This window comes from Carcharodon carcharias, chromosome 6, assembly GCF_017639515.1.
Source record: "Carcharodon carcharias isolate sCarCar2 chromosome 6, sCarCar2.pri, whole genome shotgun sequence".
Lineage (NCBI taxonomy): Eukaryota > Metazoa > Chordata > Chondrichthyes > Lamniformes > Lamnidae > Carcharodon > Carcharodon carcharias.
Genome location: NC_054472.1, coordinates 23,961,140 through 23,982,030, shown reverse-complemented (window position 1 = coordinate 23,982,030; position 20,891 = coordinate 23,961,140). Strand labels below are relative to the sequence as shown.

General features: G+C 44.7%; 1 protein-coding gene across 3 annotated transcripts in view; it reads left to right on the top strand.

Moving 5' to 3' along the window:
• The window catches only part of grhl2b (grainyhead-like transcription factor 2b), a 133,600-nt gene that overhangs the window by 43,234 nt on the left and 69,475 nt on the right, over window positions 1-20,891 (top strand). For all 3 annotated transcript variants that reach the window (XM_041190602.1, XM_041190603.1, XM_041190604.1), the window contains exons 5-7: window positions 8,715-8,770; window positions 9,822-9,978; window positions 15,115-15,226. In XM_041190602.1, the coding sequence (XP_041046536.1) occupies window positions 8,715-8,770; window positions 9,822-9,978; window positions 15,115-15,226 (325 nt within the window). The remainder of the gene's footprint in view (window positions 1-8,714; window positions 8,771-9,821; window positions 9,979-15,114; window positions 15,227-20,891) is intronic.

Below are 20,891 nucleotides of genomic sequence, written 5' to 3'. Positions count from 1 at the left end.
GCTGCCATGTTTCCTACATTACAACAGTGGCTGTGAATCCAAAGTATTTGCTTGGCTGTAAGATGCCTTGGGATGCCCTGTATTCATGAAAGGTGCTATACTAAGGCAATGGGTCACGTGGTGGCAAAGTGGTAATGTCACTGGACTAGTAATCCAGAGGCCCAGGCCAATGCTCTGGAGACCGGGGTTCAAATCCCGCCGTAGCAGCTGGTGGAATTTGAATTCAATGAATAAATCTGGAATTATAAGACTATCATCAATTTGTTGTAAAGACCCATCTGCTTCAATACTGTCCTTTAGGGGAGGAAATCTGTTGTCCTTACTTGGCCTGGTCTGCTTGTGACTCCAGACCCAAAGCTCTTAACTGTGCTCAGAAATGTTCAGTTCAAGGGCAATTAGAGATGGGCAACAAATGCAGGCATTGGCAGTGACACCTGCATCCCATGAAAGAATAAAGAGAAAGAAAAAGTTTTTCTGTCTGTCTTTTCCCTCATTTGATCAATATCCCTTGATATGATTGTTGGATCAGTTAAATCCACACAGAACAAATAATGAGCCTGAACCACCTTGGACTGTAATGTTCTGTACTTCTCCAGCCTATGAATTTTTCCCACAGGTAATTCATTGGGGATTCTATTAAACATGTCACATCGAATTAAGCAGCAGACAACCAGACAACTTGGCCAGTGTTTATTCTCCACCCGAGCCTCCTCTCACTCTATTTACTTTACCTCACTCTATCGACATATGCTTCTATCTCTATAGCGATGAGGTGCTATTCCACAAACCTGTGTTCAGCTTGATTGGGACACGCTAGCAGGCCAAGGGCAGAAAGGTCAGAGTGGGAGCAAGGTGGAGAATTGAAATGGCAAGCGACAGGAAGCTTAGGGTCATGCTTGTGCACGGAGCGAAGGCATTCCGCAGAGCAGTAACCCCGTTTGCATTTGGTTTCCCCAGTGTAGAGGAGTGTGAGCAGCAAAACAGTATTCTAAATTGAAAGAAGTACAAGTAAATTTCTGTTTCACTTGGAATGAGTATTTGGGGCCTAGGATGGTGAGAAGGGAGAGGGTAAAAGGGCAGGTGTATCTCATGCACTTGCAATGAAATCAGCCTGTGACCAAGAAGAGAAAGCATCATTACTTAGGTAGTGTGAAGAAAAATTGCAGTGTAATGAGATGGGTTTCTCCACAATAGAGCTGCACGCTATTTAGATTGCTGGTTGGGGGACTACAGATGAGTGGCTTGTGAGTAAGCTATTGCAGCTGATGATTATTTTTTAAAATGAGCTCAAATTCCCCTTGAAGGTATGTTCACAAAGTCATGGATCACCACTAGACAGAATCTTTTTGTTTAAATGCACTCTACCTTGGGACATAATTAACCTGACCATTCTCACTGTGCTGCTAAGAGTGTGGTGTGTTTCTGATTCCTCGAGCGTAACTAAAGCTTTGTACTTCCTAAATCTGCTTGCACTACCCTCAGCAAAGTTTCATTTGGCTCGGCTGTTCTGTACACAGCTGATGAAAAGTGTATTTAACTGAAGGTGGAATTGAAGTGAGATTTGTTGCACAGGAGGAAGGGAAATAAATTAATGGGCTTTGCTAATTTCAGAAATGGCTGTGGGGAAATATGGTGCAGTTTTAACATTGTTTTAAAACCTTTATTTTGGTTTTGTTCCTTCTCTCCCACCCCCACATCCTCAGTTTACTCCCCTCCTGTTCTAAAGGTACTGACTTTTACTAGGGTGCAGTTTCCATGGGTGTTGGCTCCCCCTCAAGTGCCTTCATATCTGAAAATGGGCAGTGATTAGCTATCAACAGGGCTGCTCACAGCTAAGTCTGGATCTGAATTCAACTGATAACCGTATCATTACTAAAATAAAAGCAAAATACTGCGATTGCTGGAGATCTGAAATAAAAGCAGAAAATGCTAGAAAAACTCTGACCTGGCAGCATCTGTGGAGAGAGAAACAGAGTTAACGTTTTGAGTTTGATATGACTTCATCAGAACTGAGGAAGAGTCATATCAGACTTGAAACTTTAGCTGTTTTTCTCTCCGCAGATGCTGCCAGACCTGCTGAGCTTTTCTAGACTTGCTGTTTTTATCCTATATAATTACATTTTCCAGAGCAGGTGTCATTGAATAGCTATCTGGAGGAAGTACCCTGTCTGACTTTACCTCAGCTCAGCCAATTCTAATGTCTCTACCCCAAACTATTCAAACCTCCGAACTCAGCACAGACTGAGGACTGAGCCTGGGATTGCACAGCGTAGTGCTGTATACCATTGCCTACTTAGCCATTTAGGGTAAATTAGATTTTAATAAAAGATCTTCCAAGAAATACTCTGATAAATTGTAATGTTTGTTGATATTCTGGTAGCTACTGACCTCTTGAACTTGCCATTCTTGGATGTTCATCTTTTTAGTCAGTTGAATAACTGTTTTGTGTATCAGACACCGCAATCATTGCCAATAGCTGAAGCATTCATGTTGCTGCGACATGATTTGTGGTGACAGGAGGGTATCAGTTGCTGAATCCAGCTATTCTCACTTCAGTGCTGCAGTCAACTTAAGAGCCTCAGTTGCATTTCGTTTCAGTGGCAAACTGCCTCCCAGCGAGCAGGGGCTTTCATCTTTATGAATCTCCATTTTGTGTGCACTAGGGAAATTGGCTCAAAATGTGCTCGAAATTGCACTGTTTAGGTCATAGTTGAAGTTTCCATACATTTTTGACTATGCAAATAAATTCTAAAATTTCCCGTGTACCAGACATTGTCATAGAATGTAATTGTTTATTTTTTTTTCTCAGTATAAGTATTCCTTCATGTATTTAAGAGTTGTGTAGCGCTATGAATACAGTTGAAAATGGGCTTATTACCAAAGATTAGCCGCTTTAATAAGAATATCCAGACTTGATTGAGCAACTTGATTTAAGGTAACAGAAAATTACATTAAAGAATTATGCTGCATTGGTCTACATTAGTCAGTATCTTAGTACTCTTACTTAAATATTTTTTCATGTGAGAATGTTCTTAAAATGTTCCTTTGCACCGAAGAAAATAAGAGCAATTTGAAGAGCTGTCCCAAACTTGGCAATCAGCGGAGTCTTGTAATTTCGACCGGGGCTGTGGCCAGTTTTACAGATGGAAAATTGACTATTAAGCCAGTGCAAACATAAGCGGTTTTGGATGTAATTCACTTGTGCTTAAAATTGCCTGTTTTTCTTTTGCACTGGTTCAGCCAATTCTGTCCAGGTTGCGCTGATGATACAGGTGGAGTCTTATGGAGACGACAGGAGTTTCAGCCACCAGCTGGAAAGTCGGTGAGAGCCCTGCTTCACCTCTCTCTGAGAAGGCCCGCTGCATCTTGTTCCACTCAGGCACTTAACAGGCCAGTGATGGGCTTTCCCTGGGATCAGGGACAGAAGTCACATCTAGCGAGTCAGAGGCTGGCAGCTGTATTGGCAGCACCAGCCAGGGTGTGTGGTGGCGGGGGAGGAGGTGGGGGGGGGTGGGGGGGGCGGCAGGAGGAGGAGGAGGAGGAGAGGGGGGACAGTGGCTGCTGCCAGCATGACACCCACCTGAGTCCTAGGATTATCACTGGATCCCAGGCCATGGGTGAATGGTGGCGGGGAAGGGGATCGCAGGGTAGATGTCACAGGGCTGGAGGAGGGGAGTTTCACAAGAGAAGAGTGGATGGGGATGGCCATTTAACTCATCTTAGTCCATCCATTCAAAAATTCCTGAAGTTCTCCAATTAGCACCAAGCTGTTTCTTTAATAATTCCAGTGGGTTTCACCTCCACAGCTCTCTCTGGGAGCTCATTTCATCTGTGCGAACAGGGTTGGGGAACTATGAAGTTGGAGGCTGTGGAGGGAGATCTCCAGAGGAGGTGAGGTCAATGATGGTCCTGGAAACAATGGTGGGTCATGGTCCGGGGTGGTAGGGCAAAGTGTCTGAGAGTTGGCTCTCGGCCTCTGTAAGTTAGAGGTCAGTACGCCAGACAATGGCACTGCCCCTGTCAGCAGGCTGATAACAAATTCAGGGTTAGAGCTGAGAGAATGGAGTTCAGCAAATTCAGACGGAGACAGGTCAGAGTGGGTGAGGGAAGCGGGGAAATTAAGATGGCCGATGTTATACTGACAGTTCTCAAGGAGGGAGAATGTTCTTTAAGAGTTTTTGAGGAAATAGTAGCATTTATTCCACTCACGGTTTTTTTTAATAGAGATCCATGAATTGTGAGTTAATAAAGTGTTTCATCATTTTTAAGAACACTGTATCACAGTGCATGTAAAAGTAAATTAGGGAGAGGTAGTATTTGGAAGTATAAGCAGTTTAAAATGTCACAAAAACCTTTGCATTGTTGTTTGGAGATCTGGGCTAGGAATCCAAAACTTCTCACAAACTCCACAGAAAAGCCCTTTTAAATGTGTTGAATGTCTTTGGGATCAACCTTCCTTTAATATTTCTACAAAACCAGCAGCAGAATGACTGGATCAGTGGTATTAACTGGCCCGAAACTCCTCTTGCCAACTTTTAATAACAAAACTTACTAACCCTTAACTTACTAAATATTCCAGTTTACCTGCTGCTCACCACTTCCCGCCTCCAGCTCATTGCCTCTCTTGACTTGCTGCCTCCCTCTCTGACAGTCCCGCTTGCCACCTCCTTCCTGCTCACTGCTTCCCTCTCACTTCTCACTGTCTTCCTCCCCAACACTTGTGCTCACACTTCCCTCTCCTGAGCCCTCGCTGTGAGTGAGGGCTCAAGAGAGGGGCAGCGAGAGGGAGGGCTGGGGGGCGAGGCGGCGAAAATGAGAGGGGTAGCAAGTGAAAGGGTCAGGGAGGGAAGTGGTGAGCGGGTGGAAGATGGTGAGCGGAAGGGTTGGGGAGGTGAGCAGCAAGTGGTTGGTTTGGAGAATGGGAGGGAACTGGCAAGCAGGAGGGAAGAGGTGAGTGGAAGGATTGACGAGCGAGCCACACAAAAGACAAGTGCTGAGTGATAGCTTTGGGCTCCAGCAACAGACACGAGTGAATTTCAGCTGTTAATTCCACCTGATTAATCATGTAAGGCTTGGCTCTCACTTGTTAATTTCCTGTCTTGGGGGAATTTCCCAGCTCTTTACTTATGGGTTAGAGTGGCAGTAAGCCTTGTTTAACCATCAGAATGTGTATGGTTTCCAATGATAAAGTGTGCAGCACTTGATGCACACAGCTTAGAGGGAATTCTGCTCTCCAGGATAGCTTTCCACTGGCACCGCTGGGTGAGAGCAAGGTGGTAGAGCCTCTAAAATAATGGGGACAGCAAGGATCACAAAACCAACCCATGAAATCAATGAAATAAGGCCTTTGTTGCTTTGTACCCTCCTCCATTTAGATCAGTAGATAGCATTAAAAATGCTATTTCTTGTAGGATATGAACACAAAAGAAAGTTACAGAATTCTGCAAAAATCACTAAGCATGTGCGTAAAATCAGTCATTTGATGTTAGAAATAGCTGAAAGAAGCTCTTCCCCTGACACAGGCCGCTGCTTCTGTTGGTGGAATCGTTTTGCAGCAGCGAGTGACCCCAAAGAGAAGGGGACTCGGAGGTGAGATGTTTGGCCACATGCAATCGCACAGTGGCCAGCCAATTAGCTATGCAAATGCGAGGGGCACGGCCAATTGTGTGTGGGGGTTGGGGAGGCAGAAAATCACCGACAAAGCTGTTACCATACGATGGTCGAAGGCCCAGGCGCTCTGTCTAAAGGGCACTTGGACAGCCGTCCACTCTCTGCAAGCCAGCAGCATCATTCTGGCTGTCTGAGAGGAGGATTTTGAACTTGAGCTGCTGTCCCCCAGTCCCCACCTGCTACACTTTGACCCATGGCACTGCAAGGCGTCACCCTGCAACCTCCCTTATCACCCTAGCCCTGCCTTCTGTGACCCTCGGGCTATCCAGCATAACCCTTGATCAACTTTGTCAACCTAGGGCTGTGCCCTCCAGCACCTTTAAGCAGCTGCCAGCACCCTGTCCTTGTCAACCGTCATCCTCGACCCTCCCTCTGTCACCCTTCCCCTGCCCTCTCCCAGCCCTACCTCAATCACCCTTGACCTCCCCTCTAGCACGCTTGAGTTGCCTTGGGCACAGGTTGACCTGCCCTATTTTCTCCAGCTCCATCCCTCTGTCCCTCACGACCCTCCTTAGGGCCACCATGATCCAATCTCCCTCCCCCAATAGCAATGCCGACCTCCCTTGGACAGCCGCCAGCCCCCCTTCCTTGAACAGCTGTGTCCTGACCTCCGTGTGCAAGAGCTCAACATCTTGTGACCTGGCCCAACAAAGTTCCCCATCCAAGAAAAGCGGCTGTGACAAACTGCAAATCCATCAGGAAGATTAACTCACCTGCTGCACGTCACCGTTAACCACTGTGAATCTGAAAGCACGTGTTTCTTGTTTCTGGATTTAATTGCAAAGATGCAATTTAATCTGGCAAGCGTGTGTTTTAATGAGAATGCATGGCATGCTAATGCATTAAAACTGGGTTCCCTATGCTTGCCGTCAGGAACCACGATCCACCTTTAATCTGCCACCAACTTAATTCCCAACTTCCATTGGAAAGCTAACAATTCGCCTCCTCTACAATTAAGTGTCCCCACCTGCCTCGTTTCCCACTCCAGGGAGCTTCACTAGAGTCCGCCTTGCGTGGGGAATAAGGTTCAAAATTGTACTTGCACATTGTGTATTAGAGATTTGCCCTGGCACTGGGGACAACATGTGAAAGTATGCTTGTGTGTGAGACCAAGATACACCCTGGGAGTTCTAGTTTATACCCAGCTGTTGTGGAACTATCATACCCAGAGAGTACTATTTCATTCAGGCAGAACATTTACAACTGTGATATCTGAGAAAATTATCAAAAATAAAAGCTGTTTTTTCTATGCCTTATACAGTTTGGATCAATAAGCAAAAATTCAAAGTTAATGGGCTGAATTTTGGGCTTGTCGGACGCACCTGATCGTGGGGCCCAGAAGCGGCCACAGTTTCCATGTCCGGCCGTGACCGGACCCCGAACGCGATTTCACTCTGGCTGGCCAATTGACTGGCAGCCAACATGAAACGCGCGCTGAGAGAGGCTGAGCCCTGCCGGGGGTTGGCGGGAGGGGGTGGAGGCAGGAAGTGGGCAGGTGCCGAGAGAAGCGAGGGTGCAAGGGGTCGTTTCCAGCAAGCTCCTTGAAGGCTGACAAATGGCTGTGGAGCTGCCTCAGGGAGCTGCAGTAATGTTCCAATGAAATTCGCACAAATAAATGCCGCAAACTCTCTCCGTAATGCGAATTCAAGCAGCTGATAGCAAACCTCAACCCCCAAACATCTTTTATTTTATTTCATCCCAGACGTTTTATCCCACCCTGGATTGAGTATGAAGTGAAAACATGATGGCCGCCTGGCTGATTGGTTCGTCCACCAACCATTAAAGCGCAAGGGACCTGTAAAATCTCTAACCATTGGCTCAATGGGCTTAATTGCCTGCTTCATTGTTGGCGGGCGCATTTCCGACTCCTGTGCAATGTTACGCATGAGCACAAAGACGTAGTGACACATGCCCAATGCTGTCTTGCGCTATTCCATGCGATTTCAGGTCGGGTGTGTGCCCGCTCATTCAACCTAAAATTCAGGCCAGTGGATTTTTTTTTTTGGAATGCATGTATTGCTTTGTATCTGAAATCTACTGATGTTTGCACTGGGGACAGAGGAGATGTTTATGGAGCGCTTTGATGTTGATCTCGCAAACTTCAGCTAGAATCAGTCAGTCAGGCTTGGATCATGATGAATGATCGCTTGTTCAAGTGATAGTGGGGTTGGAACCGAACAGTTGGGGGAATCACTTTATATTCGGGTGCAAGGCTTACAATTTCCTATACAAAAAACACACAGCTGTAGGAAGTCAGGGTGTGGGAAATTCTCATAATCGTGTAAATAGATTTTGGGAAGGGAGGAGAGAAGAGAAGATTTAAAAAAAAAAATGATATCTTGAGCAAATATTGCACATCAATCAGGGAAGTAGAACAAAACTTTTTAAGCTGTGAATCAAAGGTTTTGGTTAGGGAACAACATGATAAATTCTTGCATCTTAAGCAAGTTTTACAAAGAGGTTGGACAATAGCATTACAAGTATTACATGTAAGGCTGTATCATTCAGTATCAGTAACGTGTGTAATGTTTTACCTCGTGTCATTTTTGACTAAATTTAGTAAATTTGCTAATATGTGAACTGTTAGGCTGAAGCCAGACCAAATACCAGAAACTGCACTGTCGGTCCTGAATGAACAATGTATACTCAGGGAGATGTATATAAAGGAGATCCCTTTCACATCAGGAAAGTCAAAATGGTAAGGGCCTGTACACACTTCCCAACATAAGCAATGTGCTACGCAATTCTTCCAACTGACCCAGCAGCCACTGCAAGATGTCTCTGTTTGTTATATTGTGGCCAGACTGCAGAGGAGAAGGACAATGTGTGTAAGTGAAATTCTCTTTGTCATTTTGTGCTTTCCTTCACAAGTTGGGTTGATGAGCTCTAAGTGATGTGAATGGGATCCTGCTCACATGGTAAATGGGGAAAGAGGCAGTTTAAGTATTCCTAATGATGTACTTTGAAAATCTTTAACTTCATCGTCTGTAACCAGTTGCTAACTATATTGCTAACACCACGCTCTTTGCTTCCTTCAACTGTAGAAATACCGCAGCTCTTCGTTAGGGGATGAAGAATTCATCTATGAGCATGCAGGAGGGTAAGACGTTGGACTCTCTAGAGGGATCTATGGATTTGGAAACTCCATATTATGGAAAGCAGCTGGATGCCATGGTTAGGCAGAATGTGTGTTAGACCCTATTCACTAATTCCTCTGCTCACTGCTTTATGTGAGTTGAATGGTTTCTGTGTTTGACCCTGTAAATGTGAGTATCAGATGAGGTTCAGGCTCAGCTGTAATGCCCCCCTGAGGTAAACTAGCCCACCGAACATGTTGCCTAGGTTCTTGCGTGAATACTAGATGGTTGCATGGAGTACTGATGGGTGCCCAGTGCTGAAAGACCGATATCCCAAGAAGGAAGAAGGAGTTAGTGGCCTCAAGAAAAATAATTTGAGATGAAATAAATTGAAAGCTGTCAGTGTTGAATAGTTTTCAATTCTCTTTAAGATACTTTTATGTTTCCCTGGCTATTTCCCCCCCCCCCCCCCCCCCCCCCCTTCCTTTCTTTGCACGTTCACCAGGTGGGGTTGGTGCAGGTTTCTTTGTCAGAAAGATTCTGATGAAGGTTGAGCATCTGAAAAGTCAACTGCTTTGACCAGCTGTGTGTTACAGCTCTTCTCTTGTTTTTCTTACCCCAGGAAGGAATATCAGGGCACTGTTCAGGAGCTGTCTCTGGCTTCTCAAAATTATTTCAGAGCAAACAAGGTCGGGAGCCCTGGACACAAAGTTCCAGCCCTTCCAAGCATCAACTAGCTTTGCGGCTGTTGGTTTATTTTACCAATTGCAATAATTAATTGGAATTTTATAAAGCTAATTACAAGATAGTTTGTTTTAGATTTGTAATCCTAACTTAATGTACTGCATTTTATAGGAAATAAAATTACTCATTTGTCATTTAGGGGATTCTGAAGAAGATCTCTATCATAAGCAACTGCAGTACCATACCGACGGGACAGACATTAAATCCAACTGGTATTAGTGAGGATTTTTAAGCCCAACTCCAGATTATGAACATAGACGCTTCTTAAATTTTTAGGAATCCTATATGTTTCCTTGAATCCTCCCAACATTAATTCTTGCTTTATTCCAGAGATTCATTCCAGTACACGCTGGAAGCCACAAAATCTTTACGTCAGAAGCAGGGGGAAGGGCCGATGACATACCTGAATAAAGGACAGTTTTATTCCATAACACTCAGGGAGACTGGAGCCAACAAATGCCTTCGCCATCCAATCAGCAAAGTTAGGGTAAGCTGTTGTGTTTCTCTTCAGCCTGAATGGAATTATATTGACCTTCAGACAGTTCACATGTAGTCACACTGTCCTTTATCCTCAAGGTCAATAGTGCAATTTATAAAGATGTTTTGGTGTTTGAAGGAGATTGTATAATGGACCGTTGTACACTTGGATTAGGTAGGGTTAAGATTGATTAGTGTTTGTGTTACAAACGAAGTGCTGGAAATACAATGGAGAGAGAAACAGTGCTAATGTTTTGAGTTGAAAATGACTTCTTCAGAACTGCAAGATTTTCAGATGAGGGGAGAAAATTAGTCAGGGGAGGGGGTGCTGCCAGTAAAAGCACTGACTTTTGTGACAATAAACGTGCTAATGTGGTCGATACTATAATTGGACAATGTGGTTTCGAACTGCAAGTTTCCAATTCAGATGGCTATTTATTAGTTTGCAACTGTGTTATAGGGTTGTGCTTGTAGTTTCCAGCATAATTCGAATGCCACCTTGGACAGAGATACTGATGTGAAGCAGCCGATTATTAAATGCTGACGTGAATCCAACAGTTTCATTGGGATCTATAGGAATGGAAGATGCAATACATCTTGAAGAGATTTCTATCCAAATTCGAGATTGGGATGAATAAGTCTTCTGTTCACTTGTGTTCTTGGTGTTTCAACATGTTCTTTTTAAGATGAAAGTGGGTGCAGAGTGGGAGGAAAGCCTTTTTTTTAAAAAAAAAGATATTTTGACTTGTATTTGAGGTACCCTGCAGTGGCTGGGTTTTTTTGTTTTTTTTGTATATTTGTTTTGTGTGTTTTTTCCTTCAGTTACCTTTATTAACCATTTGCCTTTTGACTAAATAATTAATGCCCTGATTTTTTGTGTAGTCACAGGATCTCCAAATGGAGCAGAGTGGCAGGGGTGGTGGGGAGGTGGGTGTGCAGAGCTGGGTGGCAAGGATGTCTCTGAACAAAATCAAATCGGATTTGATTTGTGCAAAATAAATATTTTCCACTAATCAGCCAAAAGTGGAAGGATTTATTATCGTATGGTGAATTATTAATTATTCTGTTTAAGCTGCCTGCTTTGTATTTTAGTTTAATTTTTACGGTGACTGGCGTGAATGCTGCCAATTGGTCATATGGTCTTTGACCTGGCTGCTGTCTTGCTCCAGGGATTATTGGCTGCCATCTTGAACATCCCCTCCAAATAGGGTTTTCACTAATTTCCCCCCCCCCCCCACCCCCTTCACCTGCCGCCTCCATCAGTCTCTGTCAGTCGCTGGTCGCACCATTTCCTGGCCACTCCTGGGCCATCGCGCTGGCACAATGACCTGAAAATCCTATCCGAAGTTGTTTTTTCTCCTTTCCATGACAATTTGATTAAAAGTGACTGAAACCTATACAATTTTTTTCAACTTGGTAATTGGGAGAAAAACACACCAAATGGGAAAATACAATATATGATTGCTTCCATTTAAATTGAGTGTAATTCCAAGGGACATCATTTCCATCTGCTAAACAGAACCTTGAAACTAAAACCACTGCCTAAAGGGTCAATGCAAAACCTGTCATACACAGATGCCAAATGGTTTTAACAAATTAAGTATTTCATTTACTCATTGTCAACCTCAGATACAGTCAGAGCCATGCCTCTGATGTTTGAAGTTATGTGCAGTAGCGAGAAGAAAAGCAATCCAACAGCACTGAGAGGGAGACCTGCATTCACAATGCAGCTAAGACTTGCTTCTGCACTGACCAACAGAGCCCATAGAATGTAACACCAGCTGGAAAATCTAGGAGAGCCCATTTCTGGAGCTTAGGAATGCATGGAGCTGATCCATCTGGGGGTCATTTCCAAAGTTTTACAAAATATCTTGTGCTCTGTCTTTTTATTGCACAATTGCTTCTTTTGCTTAAAAATGATCTAACTAGCTCTTGAATTTGCTGATTGCTTTGCTATCTCTCCCTAGGGTCCTTTCCACACATTTATCACCTGCGCTCAGCCTAACCTTTCCCCTTTCTTTCTTCATTCCACCACAGCTTCAGTTACACAGTTTGAGGCAGGTTTTATCTATATCCTTTAGAATTGTGAAAATGCCAGTAATTGCCTTTTTCTCCAGTAGCAACATTTCCAATTTACTCTAGTTACGTTTGGTTTCTGGAATCTGTTTAGTTGCACGATCGGTGACACCTCTGCTTCCTTGAGCATAGAGTTCATTTTCGCCATTATTCTCCTCTCTAAAAACCCAGGTTTCCTGGTGGGCTTATTTTGTCAGTAATTAGCTTATAATTCTCTAAATGTGGTTGAAAGGGAGTCTAACCATCCCAAATACGCACAGTTTCATAGAACATTTCATCTCTCTCCCCTACGTTTACAATAGAATATTGGGAAATACTCAAAATTCTGTTTGACTGGCTGAATGTTTTGGGAGGAATGTCAGTAAAGTGGAATATTTTCTATCTTTTTGACATCTAATTTAGAATTTTAATTGCCAAAGGGGTGAGGGGGTGGGTGCATAGGGGACTAATACCCTGAAAAGTGACGTTGGATTGGGAACCCAACATGATCCTGCCTACTTCTGGGTTTAACCTGGATGGATTTTCAGGTGAACAGAAGACCCATGCAGAGCTCTCGGGCAAGTAACTAAAATATGTAAGTCTCAATTACCTGAGGATTTAACCCAGCAGTCTGACGTTAACAGCCGGTGCATAGGTTTTCTGAGCAGTGTGCATCATACCTGAGTTGACTAGGTGAGAACACAGTAGGGAGTGCTTTGTCCGTGAAACTGGTAGGCTGGGAAGCCTTCAAATAGTGAAACTGAAGAGCTGCAACCACGCCTAGCGGACAGGGTGCTGCTCACGGCACCTCTCCCTCACTGCTTGACAGGTGGTTTCCAACTTCAATTCACCTGCCTTGGACGTCACTCCCCTTGACCTACACTTCCCCACTGTCAGCCTTCACCACTGCTTGGAAGCAGCTAATACAACTCTACCAAGCCTCTCTGATGAGGAGCCAAAAGAGCAGCACCAGCTGCCGCTGCCTTAACACCACACTGCTTCACAGGGCAGCGGGGGGTGGACACAGAGATCCAGCTTGAAGGAGGTCAGACTCCCAAGAGAGATTGTACAGAAAATCAGCGCTCTCGATGTTTATTTGTACCAATGTCTCGGGAGGCTAAGGCTTTCACAGCATGTTATTGCTGATATTTGCAGCCTCATGGACCAACCTACTTTCTACGCACTTGGGTGGGTGGGGTGGTGGTGGTGGGCAGATGTTGCTCATATGTATCAAGGTGGCCATCACTGAAACACTCCCTTCCCCGCCCCACCACTACCATCACACACCCCCCTTCCCCCACCCCCTAGCCTCTGCCTTCCCTTGGCATTCCGTGCTCTCTTCTCCTGCAAGGAGACAGAGCAGAATGTTATGACTTTAAGGACCGAATTGCGCAAAGAAGAGAGAGTGTAACTATGAGGCATGGGTGCGAGATGGCAAAAAGATGAGTTTGAATATTAGCTGTTCATATTCGGATGTGAGGAGGTGCCTTGGATGAGAGAGAGAGAGAGAGAGGAATAGTTGGAGCTTCAAGGTGTGTTGGTTTGACTGGTGTTGTGCAAGAAAATGCTGGGAAAGTCAGAGTGTGGGGCTTGACACCTGAAAATGTTATACCACTCTCCTTTCCTGCCCTCCTGAGGCCCGTGAACCTCTTGGGGCACCGTATCCATGTGAGACAAAGTGCTGCTGCTCACCACCTCGGCCACTTCCATCTGCGCCTGCTTAGTTTGAGAGGCTGGCCTCTTCCTCCTGTCTTTGGTAAACATCACTTCATTTCAGTCCCCTAGATCCGGCAGCAGGGCCTGCAGCTGAGATTCTGAGACCCACGGGTAGCCTTCCCAGGTTTCCTCTTCATTCCTGCGATTGCTGAAGTCTCGGGAATCATCGTAGAGCCATTCTGATCCCTGCTGAGATCTCTTTAACTGGAAACCTTTCCTTTGACAAGATTTGGTGCATCATCCTGCCTATTGTCTTTGGCAGGGAAACTGGGTTGAATTGCCATGGCAAAGGGTGATGACAGAATAAGCAGGTTCCCTCTCCTTTACATGCAGGTGTGTTTGGATAAAATTCTGCCAATAGTGTTGGATAAAGAATGGGTTGGATATTGAATCCAGCTCCCTGCACTCTTTCCCAACAACATGTTTTAACCCCCATCTGAAGAGCATGGTCATTATTGTACTTTTGCCATTTTTGTACCCAAAACCATAGTTTCAAATCAGAGAGATCACAACAGTCAATTTATTAGTGTGCTATGGAATGGTGCCTGCTGAAACTCAGATTGCCTTTGAATCCCTGGTGGGCAAAAGTGACTAGCTGCTATCTTTAAGATAATGATATGAATTAATTGATCCATTCATGGAAACCACTCGGCCCCAAATTATTCAACAGCGACTCAGGAATTGAAACCGCTGCTTTTTGTTTCTGCTTCATGGTAGAAATTAAACATTTGTTGAAGTGTCCACTTACTGATATTGACTACTTACTGAAATGAACACATTGCTTTGCATGAGAATTATCTTTCTGCTGACATACCAGTTCCAGATAAGCGATGACAAATATTGCTCCAATGTCAGAAGCATACATTAGGCTTGTATCTCATGCCGTTTAGCTGGATATTGTATAGGGTAGTAAGTACAGTGTTATATCTTTCTTTCTCTCTGAAAACTACAGCTTGCTATGTTTCAGTGGAACTAGTTGTAGGGTCCTTGCAAATGGTAAGTCATGGGGGGAAGAAGACAGATGGCATACAAATCACGCTTTTGAAGACAGGGCATGTATTCTTGTTGAAGGACTAGAATATGAATAGTGAGGATTTTAATTACCGAGGATGTGAATGGAAGGAATGTGCAAATGATATTGGTTAATAAGTCTCCATTTACCCATTGCACTTTTTCTCTTTTTAGAAAGTTTTGTTGTAGAATTAAATCTCTGGTGTATTGCCTGATAGCAGAGGAACTGTAGTCAGTTACGTAATTATGCTCTGGTTGGGAAAATATCAGAAGACTATATAAGGGCAGAAAAGTGATAAATTTGTATGTTTTGTTATTTATTGTGAGATGACAAGAATATAATCTAAATAATCCATTTCCCCAGAGTGTAATAATGGTGGTATTCAGTGAAGATAAGAACCGTGATGAGCAACTGAGGTATTGGAAATACTGGCATTCTCGACAGCACACTGCCAAACAGCGAGTCCTTGATATTGGTAAGTGACTATCAAATTGGTGTCTGTGCCTACCACAGAGTTATTATCACAGTGAAAATAAAAAAATCTGTAATTGTAATGATGCTAGTTAACTACAATGCAAAATTTGATTTTTTTTACATCTTTAATCTGTACTGGCCCAACTGGAAATTTAAATGAATTTTGTTGTAGCATTTTTGGGGTAGAAATTCATCTCGGGCAGTGGCAGAAAATGGATGTATCAGATTGGCCACAATGCAGCATCTAACATTTAACTCCATTAACTGGAATAGAACTAAATATTAGGCATAAAAACAAAAAACTGCGGATGCTGGAAATCCAAAACAAAAACAGAATTACCTGGAAAAACTCAGCAGGTCTGGCAGCATCGGCGGAGAAGAAAAGAGTTGACGTTTCGAGTCCTCATGACCCTTCAACAGATATTAGGCATGTTGGGTGTCCAATTCAAAACCACCCGTTTGGTGCCACCACTTGAGATGAATTTCTATTCTTTTACATTTAATTAGTTTTTTTTTTTGGCCAGTATTCTCACTTTCTCTCGGTAAGGCAGTGAACCATGTTTGGGTGTGGATGAACAGTTGTCCAGTACCCTACTTCATAAGTTAGCTTAGACTGAGTACTGATGGGCAATTCAATTGTGAAGTTCATCACAGCCAAATCCAATACTATTCTCACCCAACACTCCTTATGCATTTCCCACCAGGAATTACTAGGTAACAATGTGAGGTAATAATGTTAGCTGAGATTCTCCCCCAATTCTTTCTAGGGATCCTGCAGCTGGATGTCACACCTCAATATCTATCCTGGCAGGGATCAGCTATGAGTCAAACCGAGACTAGAACTTATATCTTCTAAGTGGCTTAGTGCTACACTGGGAAATACCGTTATCTATAAGGTCAATAATGGAGTCATTTTTTCTTTCTTATGCACTTCAAATTATTTACTTGACATAATTTCCATGGCTTCCAATCCGCACGATAACACAATTTATTGTTCTACATACCTGAACATGAGCTATTTCCAAGTCAATGGGGGTGGGCTGGTGGGGCGGAAAACTAGTCCAAATAAGCAGGATTTCAAATTTAGAGTCTTGGGTTACATGTTCTGTTGGATGCAGCATTAGTAGTCACTCCATAAATGGCCTGAGGGGCTTTTGTTTAAGGATGTGCCCATTCTGCCCAAAATCTTAACCACAGTGGGATTACCCAGAATATGATAATCATATCCCTGTCTGAATTGTGTATTTGTGCCATTCACATTCAATCTTTGAAGGCTAATTGAGAGAGCACTTGATGAGGCGAGACCACATACGAATAAATAAGATGCTTTACTTCACAGCCAGTGAATGCACAGAATAACTGTTATAATCAGATTCACTTAAAACAATCAGCACAATTTGTCGTCTTGTTTGTAGAACCACAAAATAATGTTCATGCAGCATTTCCTCTTAATTAGTCTGAACTGAATGAGGGTAATTTTTAACCTGGAATGAAAATCAAATGGAAATATCTGCTTTTCCCAGGTATCCAAATTGAAATTTACTCCTTATAATTCATAGCCAAGTGCCTGAATTCTCCCGCTCTACCTGAAAATGCTTTCTCTAGAAATTTTGGGCTGGATTTTATGCCCCCCCCCCCCCCCCCCCCCCCCCCCCCGCCCCCCCCCACCAACCTGAAGGCGGGGTGGGTGGTGACACCTAAAAAAACAAAAGGTCGGTGGTCTCCCCACCACCCGTCTGCCGCCCCCAACCGGACTGAAAATTTGCGGAGGCCAGGGGAAGCGTCGGGCTCACCCTTGGGCTGATTGAGGCTCGTAAGTGGCCAATTATGGGCCTCATTCCACCCCCGTTGGTATTTTACTCAAGGCCATGGGGAGGCCAACGCAATGTGGGAAGCCCAGCAGCTTTAGCTGCAAGGGCTGGTGTTGGGTAGGAGGGTGGTGGAATCTCCTTTGCAGATCCCTGGTTCCATCGGAGGCAAACTCCTCTGCCCCAAGGTCATCCCACCCTTTAACCCTCCCCCCAACTCCCCCAGTCCTCTTGAACCCGTACCCCCATCCCACTCACACCTCTTGCCAAGCCTGTACTTATCTGGGCTCCTCAGCATGTGGGACTGTCTGTCGTCTCAGCAGTGGCCCTTGTTCCTGGCTGGTGCTGCTCGCACTGCAGAGCTGTCACCCATCCAGCTGGCCGACAGCTCTCTAGGGTGGGACTTCCTCCTGATAAAGGGGTGAAAGTCTTGCCTGAAAGAAATTAACACTGCTCCGTGTTAATTTGCTGAGGAGCAGCCATTGGGATCATGAATGGGCTCCTCCCCAGACTTTTTAACCAGGGCAGGGCCACCCTGTAAAATCCAACCCTTTTGTTTTTTAAAGCTGAATCTGGATGCCTTTGTAACCTTCTGTTTTAAATAGCTGGCTGCAGGTGTTTCTGTGTTTAATTTTCTCTGATCATAGCTAGAGAAGCATCAGGGACTTTCCAACACAATGGGTGTGAGATGTTTGTTTATTTCAAAACAGGCTAATGGGTTGCTTATTGTTGAAAGTTTTTGGGGAAGGTTCATTTTGGCTCAACTTTCTCGTTCTAGAAAATCTTCTAATTTCATCTGCCTGCTCAGATGAAATGATTACCTCATGTGTAAGTTGACACTTTTGGGAATGCTTTGTTGTGATTAATTTGATTAAATCTTGGTAAATAATTTCCTCCATTCAGAATTTGTAAGTTAACAATAAAGCCACCCTCTGCTACTGCATCAGATTCACAAAGCTATTGAAAAAAAAACTATTGCCAGCTTTGCAATTTGTTCTTGAGGTGCCAATCATTTTGGCATGGCCATGTTTATTGTCCATTGTAATGTTATCTTTGAACTCTGCAAAGATCTGTAGTTGGTCTCGTGCTGTTTCTGATCTAGATGCTGTCTGATGGTGGTGTCATCCACGGACATGGGGCACAATTTTAACTTCATGCAAGTGGCTGGGCTTTAGATGGGTTAAATTCGGGTCAATGGAGTCAGCTCCCATAATTATACTGACAGCAGTTAGGCCATTCGATATGGAAAAGGACTGATTTCATTGATGGGGAGAGGTATGGGTGGTAGGTGCTGACCATCAGACTTCATAGATTCCAAAGCCAATGTTGAAGCCTCTAGAAACTACTAGACTCTAGAAACTCCTCTCACTCACTATCATTGTGCTTTCATTTCTGCTGGTTTCACCCTGGCAGTAGAACGGGCATACCTGTGAATGATGACTGAGACTGGGGGATGTTGACTAATAGATGTGACTCAGTGTTATGCTATTGCATGACTAATCTATGGGACATCTCTCCTAACTTAGATACCAGTCTCCAGGTGCATGAGGAGGATTTTGAATGGGCTGAGACTGCCTGAGCTTGATATGATGCCTGGTTCATTGCTAAATTTTCTTTTTTCTTTCCTTAATACCAAATAAACTTGCGATACACTGTTGCTTCACACTTATACTGACCTGCTGCCATTGCTGACTAAAGCGGAGATGAAGTAACATTAGATAAAAACAATTTCTCTGCTCCTCTCACCCATTCTAACCTGTCTCTCTCTGAACTTACTGCACTCCATTCTCTCAGGTCCAACCCTGACATTGTCATCAAACCCGCTGACAAGGGTGGTGCTGTTGTTGTCTGGCGCACTGACCTCTATCTCGCGGAGGCTGAGCGTCAACTCGCAGACACTTCCTCCTACCTCTCCCTGGACCATGACCCCACCACTGAACATCAAGCCACTGTTTCCAGGACTGTCACTGACCTCATCTCCTCTGGGGATCTCCCTCCCACAGCTTCCAACCTGATAGTCACCCAACCTCGGACGGCCCGCTTCTATCTCCTACCCAAAATCCACAAACAGAACTGCCCCGGTAGACCGATCATCTCAGCTTGCTCCTGCCCCACAGAACTCATTTCTCGTTATCTTGACTCCCTTCTCTCTCCCCTTGTCCAGTCCCTTCCCACCTACATCCGTGATTCCTCTGACACCTTACGTCACATCAACAATTTCCAGTTCCCTGGCCCCTACCGCTTCCTCTTCACCATGGACGTCCAATCCCTCTACACCTCCATCCCCCACCAGGATGGTCTGAGGGCCCTTAGCTTCTTCCTCGAACAGAGGCCCGAACAATCCCCATCCACCACTACTCTCCTCCGTCTGGCTGAACTTGTTCTCACGCTGAACAATTTCTCCTTCAACTCCTCTCACTTCCTCCAAATAAAAGGTGTGGCTATGGGTACCCGCATGGGCCCCAGCTATGCCTGTCTCTTTATGGGGTATGTGGAACATTCCTTGTTGCAGTCCTACTCCGGCCCCCTTCCACAACTCTTTCTCCGGTACATCGATGATTATTTCGGTGCCGCTTCATGCTCTCATCAGGACTTGGAAAAATTTATTAATTTTGCTTTCAATCTCCACCCCTCCATCATTTTCACGTGGTCCATCTCTGACACTTCCCTTCCCTTCCTTGACCTCTCTGTCTCAATCTCTGGTGATAGACTGTCCACCAATATCCATTACAAACCCACCGACTCCCACAGCTATCTCGACTACAGCTCCTCACACCCCACTTCCTGTAAGGACTCCATCCCATTCTCTCAGTTCCTTCGCCTCCGTCGCATCTGTTCCGATGATGCTACATTCAAAAACAGTTCCTCTGACATGTCCTCCTTCTTCCTGAACCGAGGTTTTCCACCCACGGTCGTTGACAGGGCCCTCAACCATGTCCGGCCCATCTCCCGCGCATCCGCCCTCACTCCTTCTCCTCCCTCCCAGAAACATGATAGGGTCCCCCTTGTCCTCACTTATCACCCCACCAGCCTCCGCATTCAAAGGATCATCCTCCGCCATTTCCGCCAACTCCAGCATGATGCCACCACCAAACACATCTTCCCTTCACCCCCCTTATCGGCATTCCGTAAGGATCGCTCCCTCCGGGACACCCTGGTCCACTCCTCCATCACCCCCTACTCCTCAACCCCCTCCTATGGCACAACCCCATGCCCACGCAAAAGATGCAACACCTGCCCCTTCACTTCCTCTCTCCTCACCGTCCAAGGACCCAAACACTCCTTTCAAGTGAAGCAGCATTTCACTTGCATTTCCCCCAACTTAGTCTACTGCATTCGTTGCTCCCAATGTGGTCTCCTCTACATTGGAGAGACCAAACGTAAGCTGGGCGACCGCTTTGCAGAACACCTGCGGTCTGTCCGCAAGAATGACCCAAACCTCCCTGTCGCTTGCCATTTTAACACTCCACCCTGCTCTCTTGCCCACATGTCTGTCCTTGGCTTGCTGCATTGTTCCAGTGAAGCCCAACGCAAACTGGAGGAACAACACCTCATCTTCCGACTAGGGACTTTACAGCCATCCGGACTGAATATTGAATTCAACAACTTTAGGTCGTGAGCTCCCTCCCCCATCCCCACCCCCTTTCTGTTTCCCCCTTCTTTTTTTTCCCAATAAATTATAAAGATTTTCCTTTTCCCACCTATTTCCATTATTAAAAAAAAAAACCCACTAGAGCTATACCTTGAGTGCCCTACCATCCATTCTTAATTAGCACATTCGTTTAGATAATATCACCAACTTTAACTTTAACACCTATGTGTTCTATTGTACTATTGTCGTTGACATCTTTTGATGAT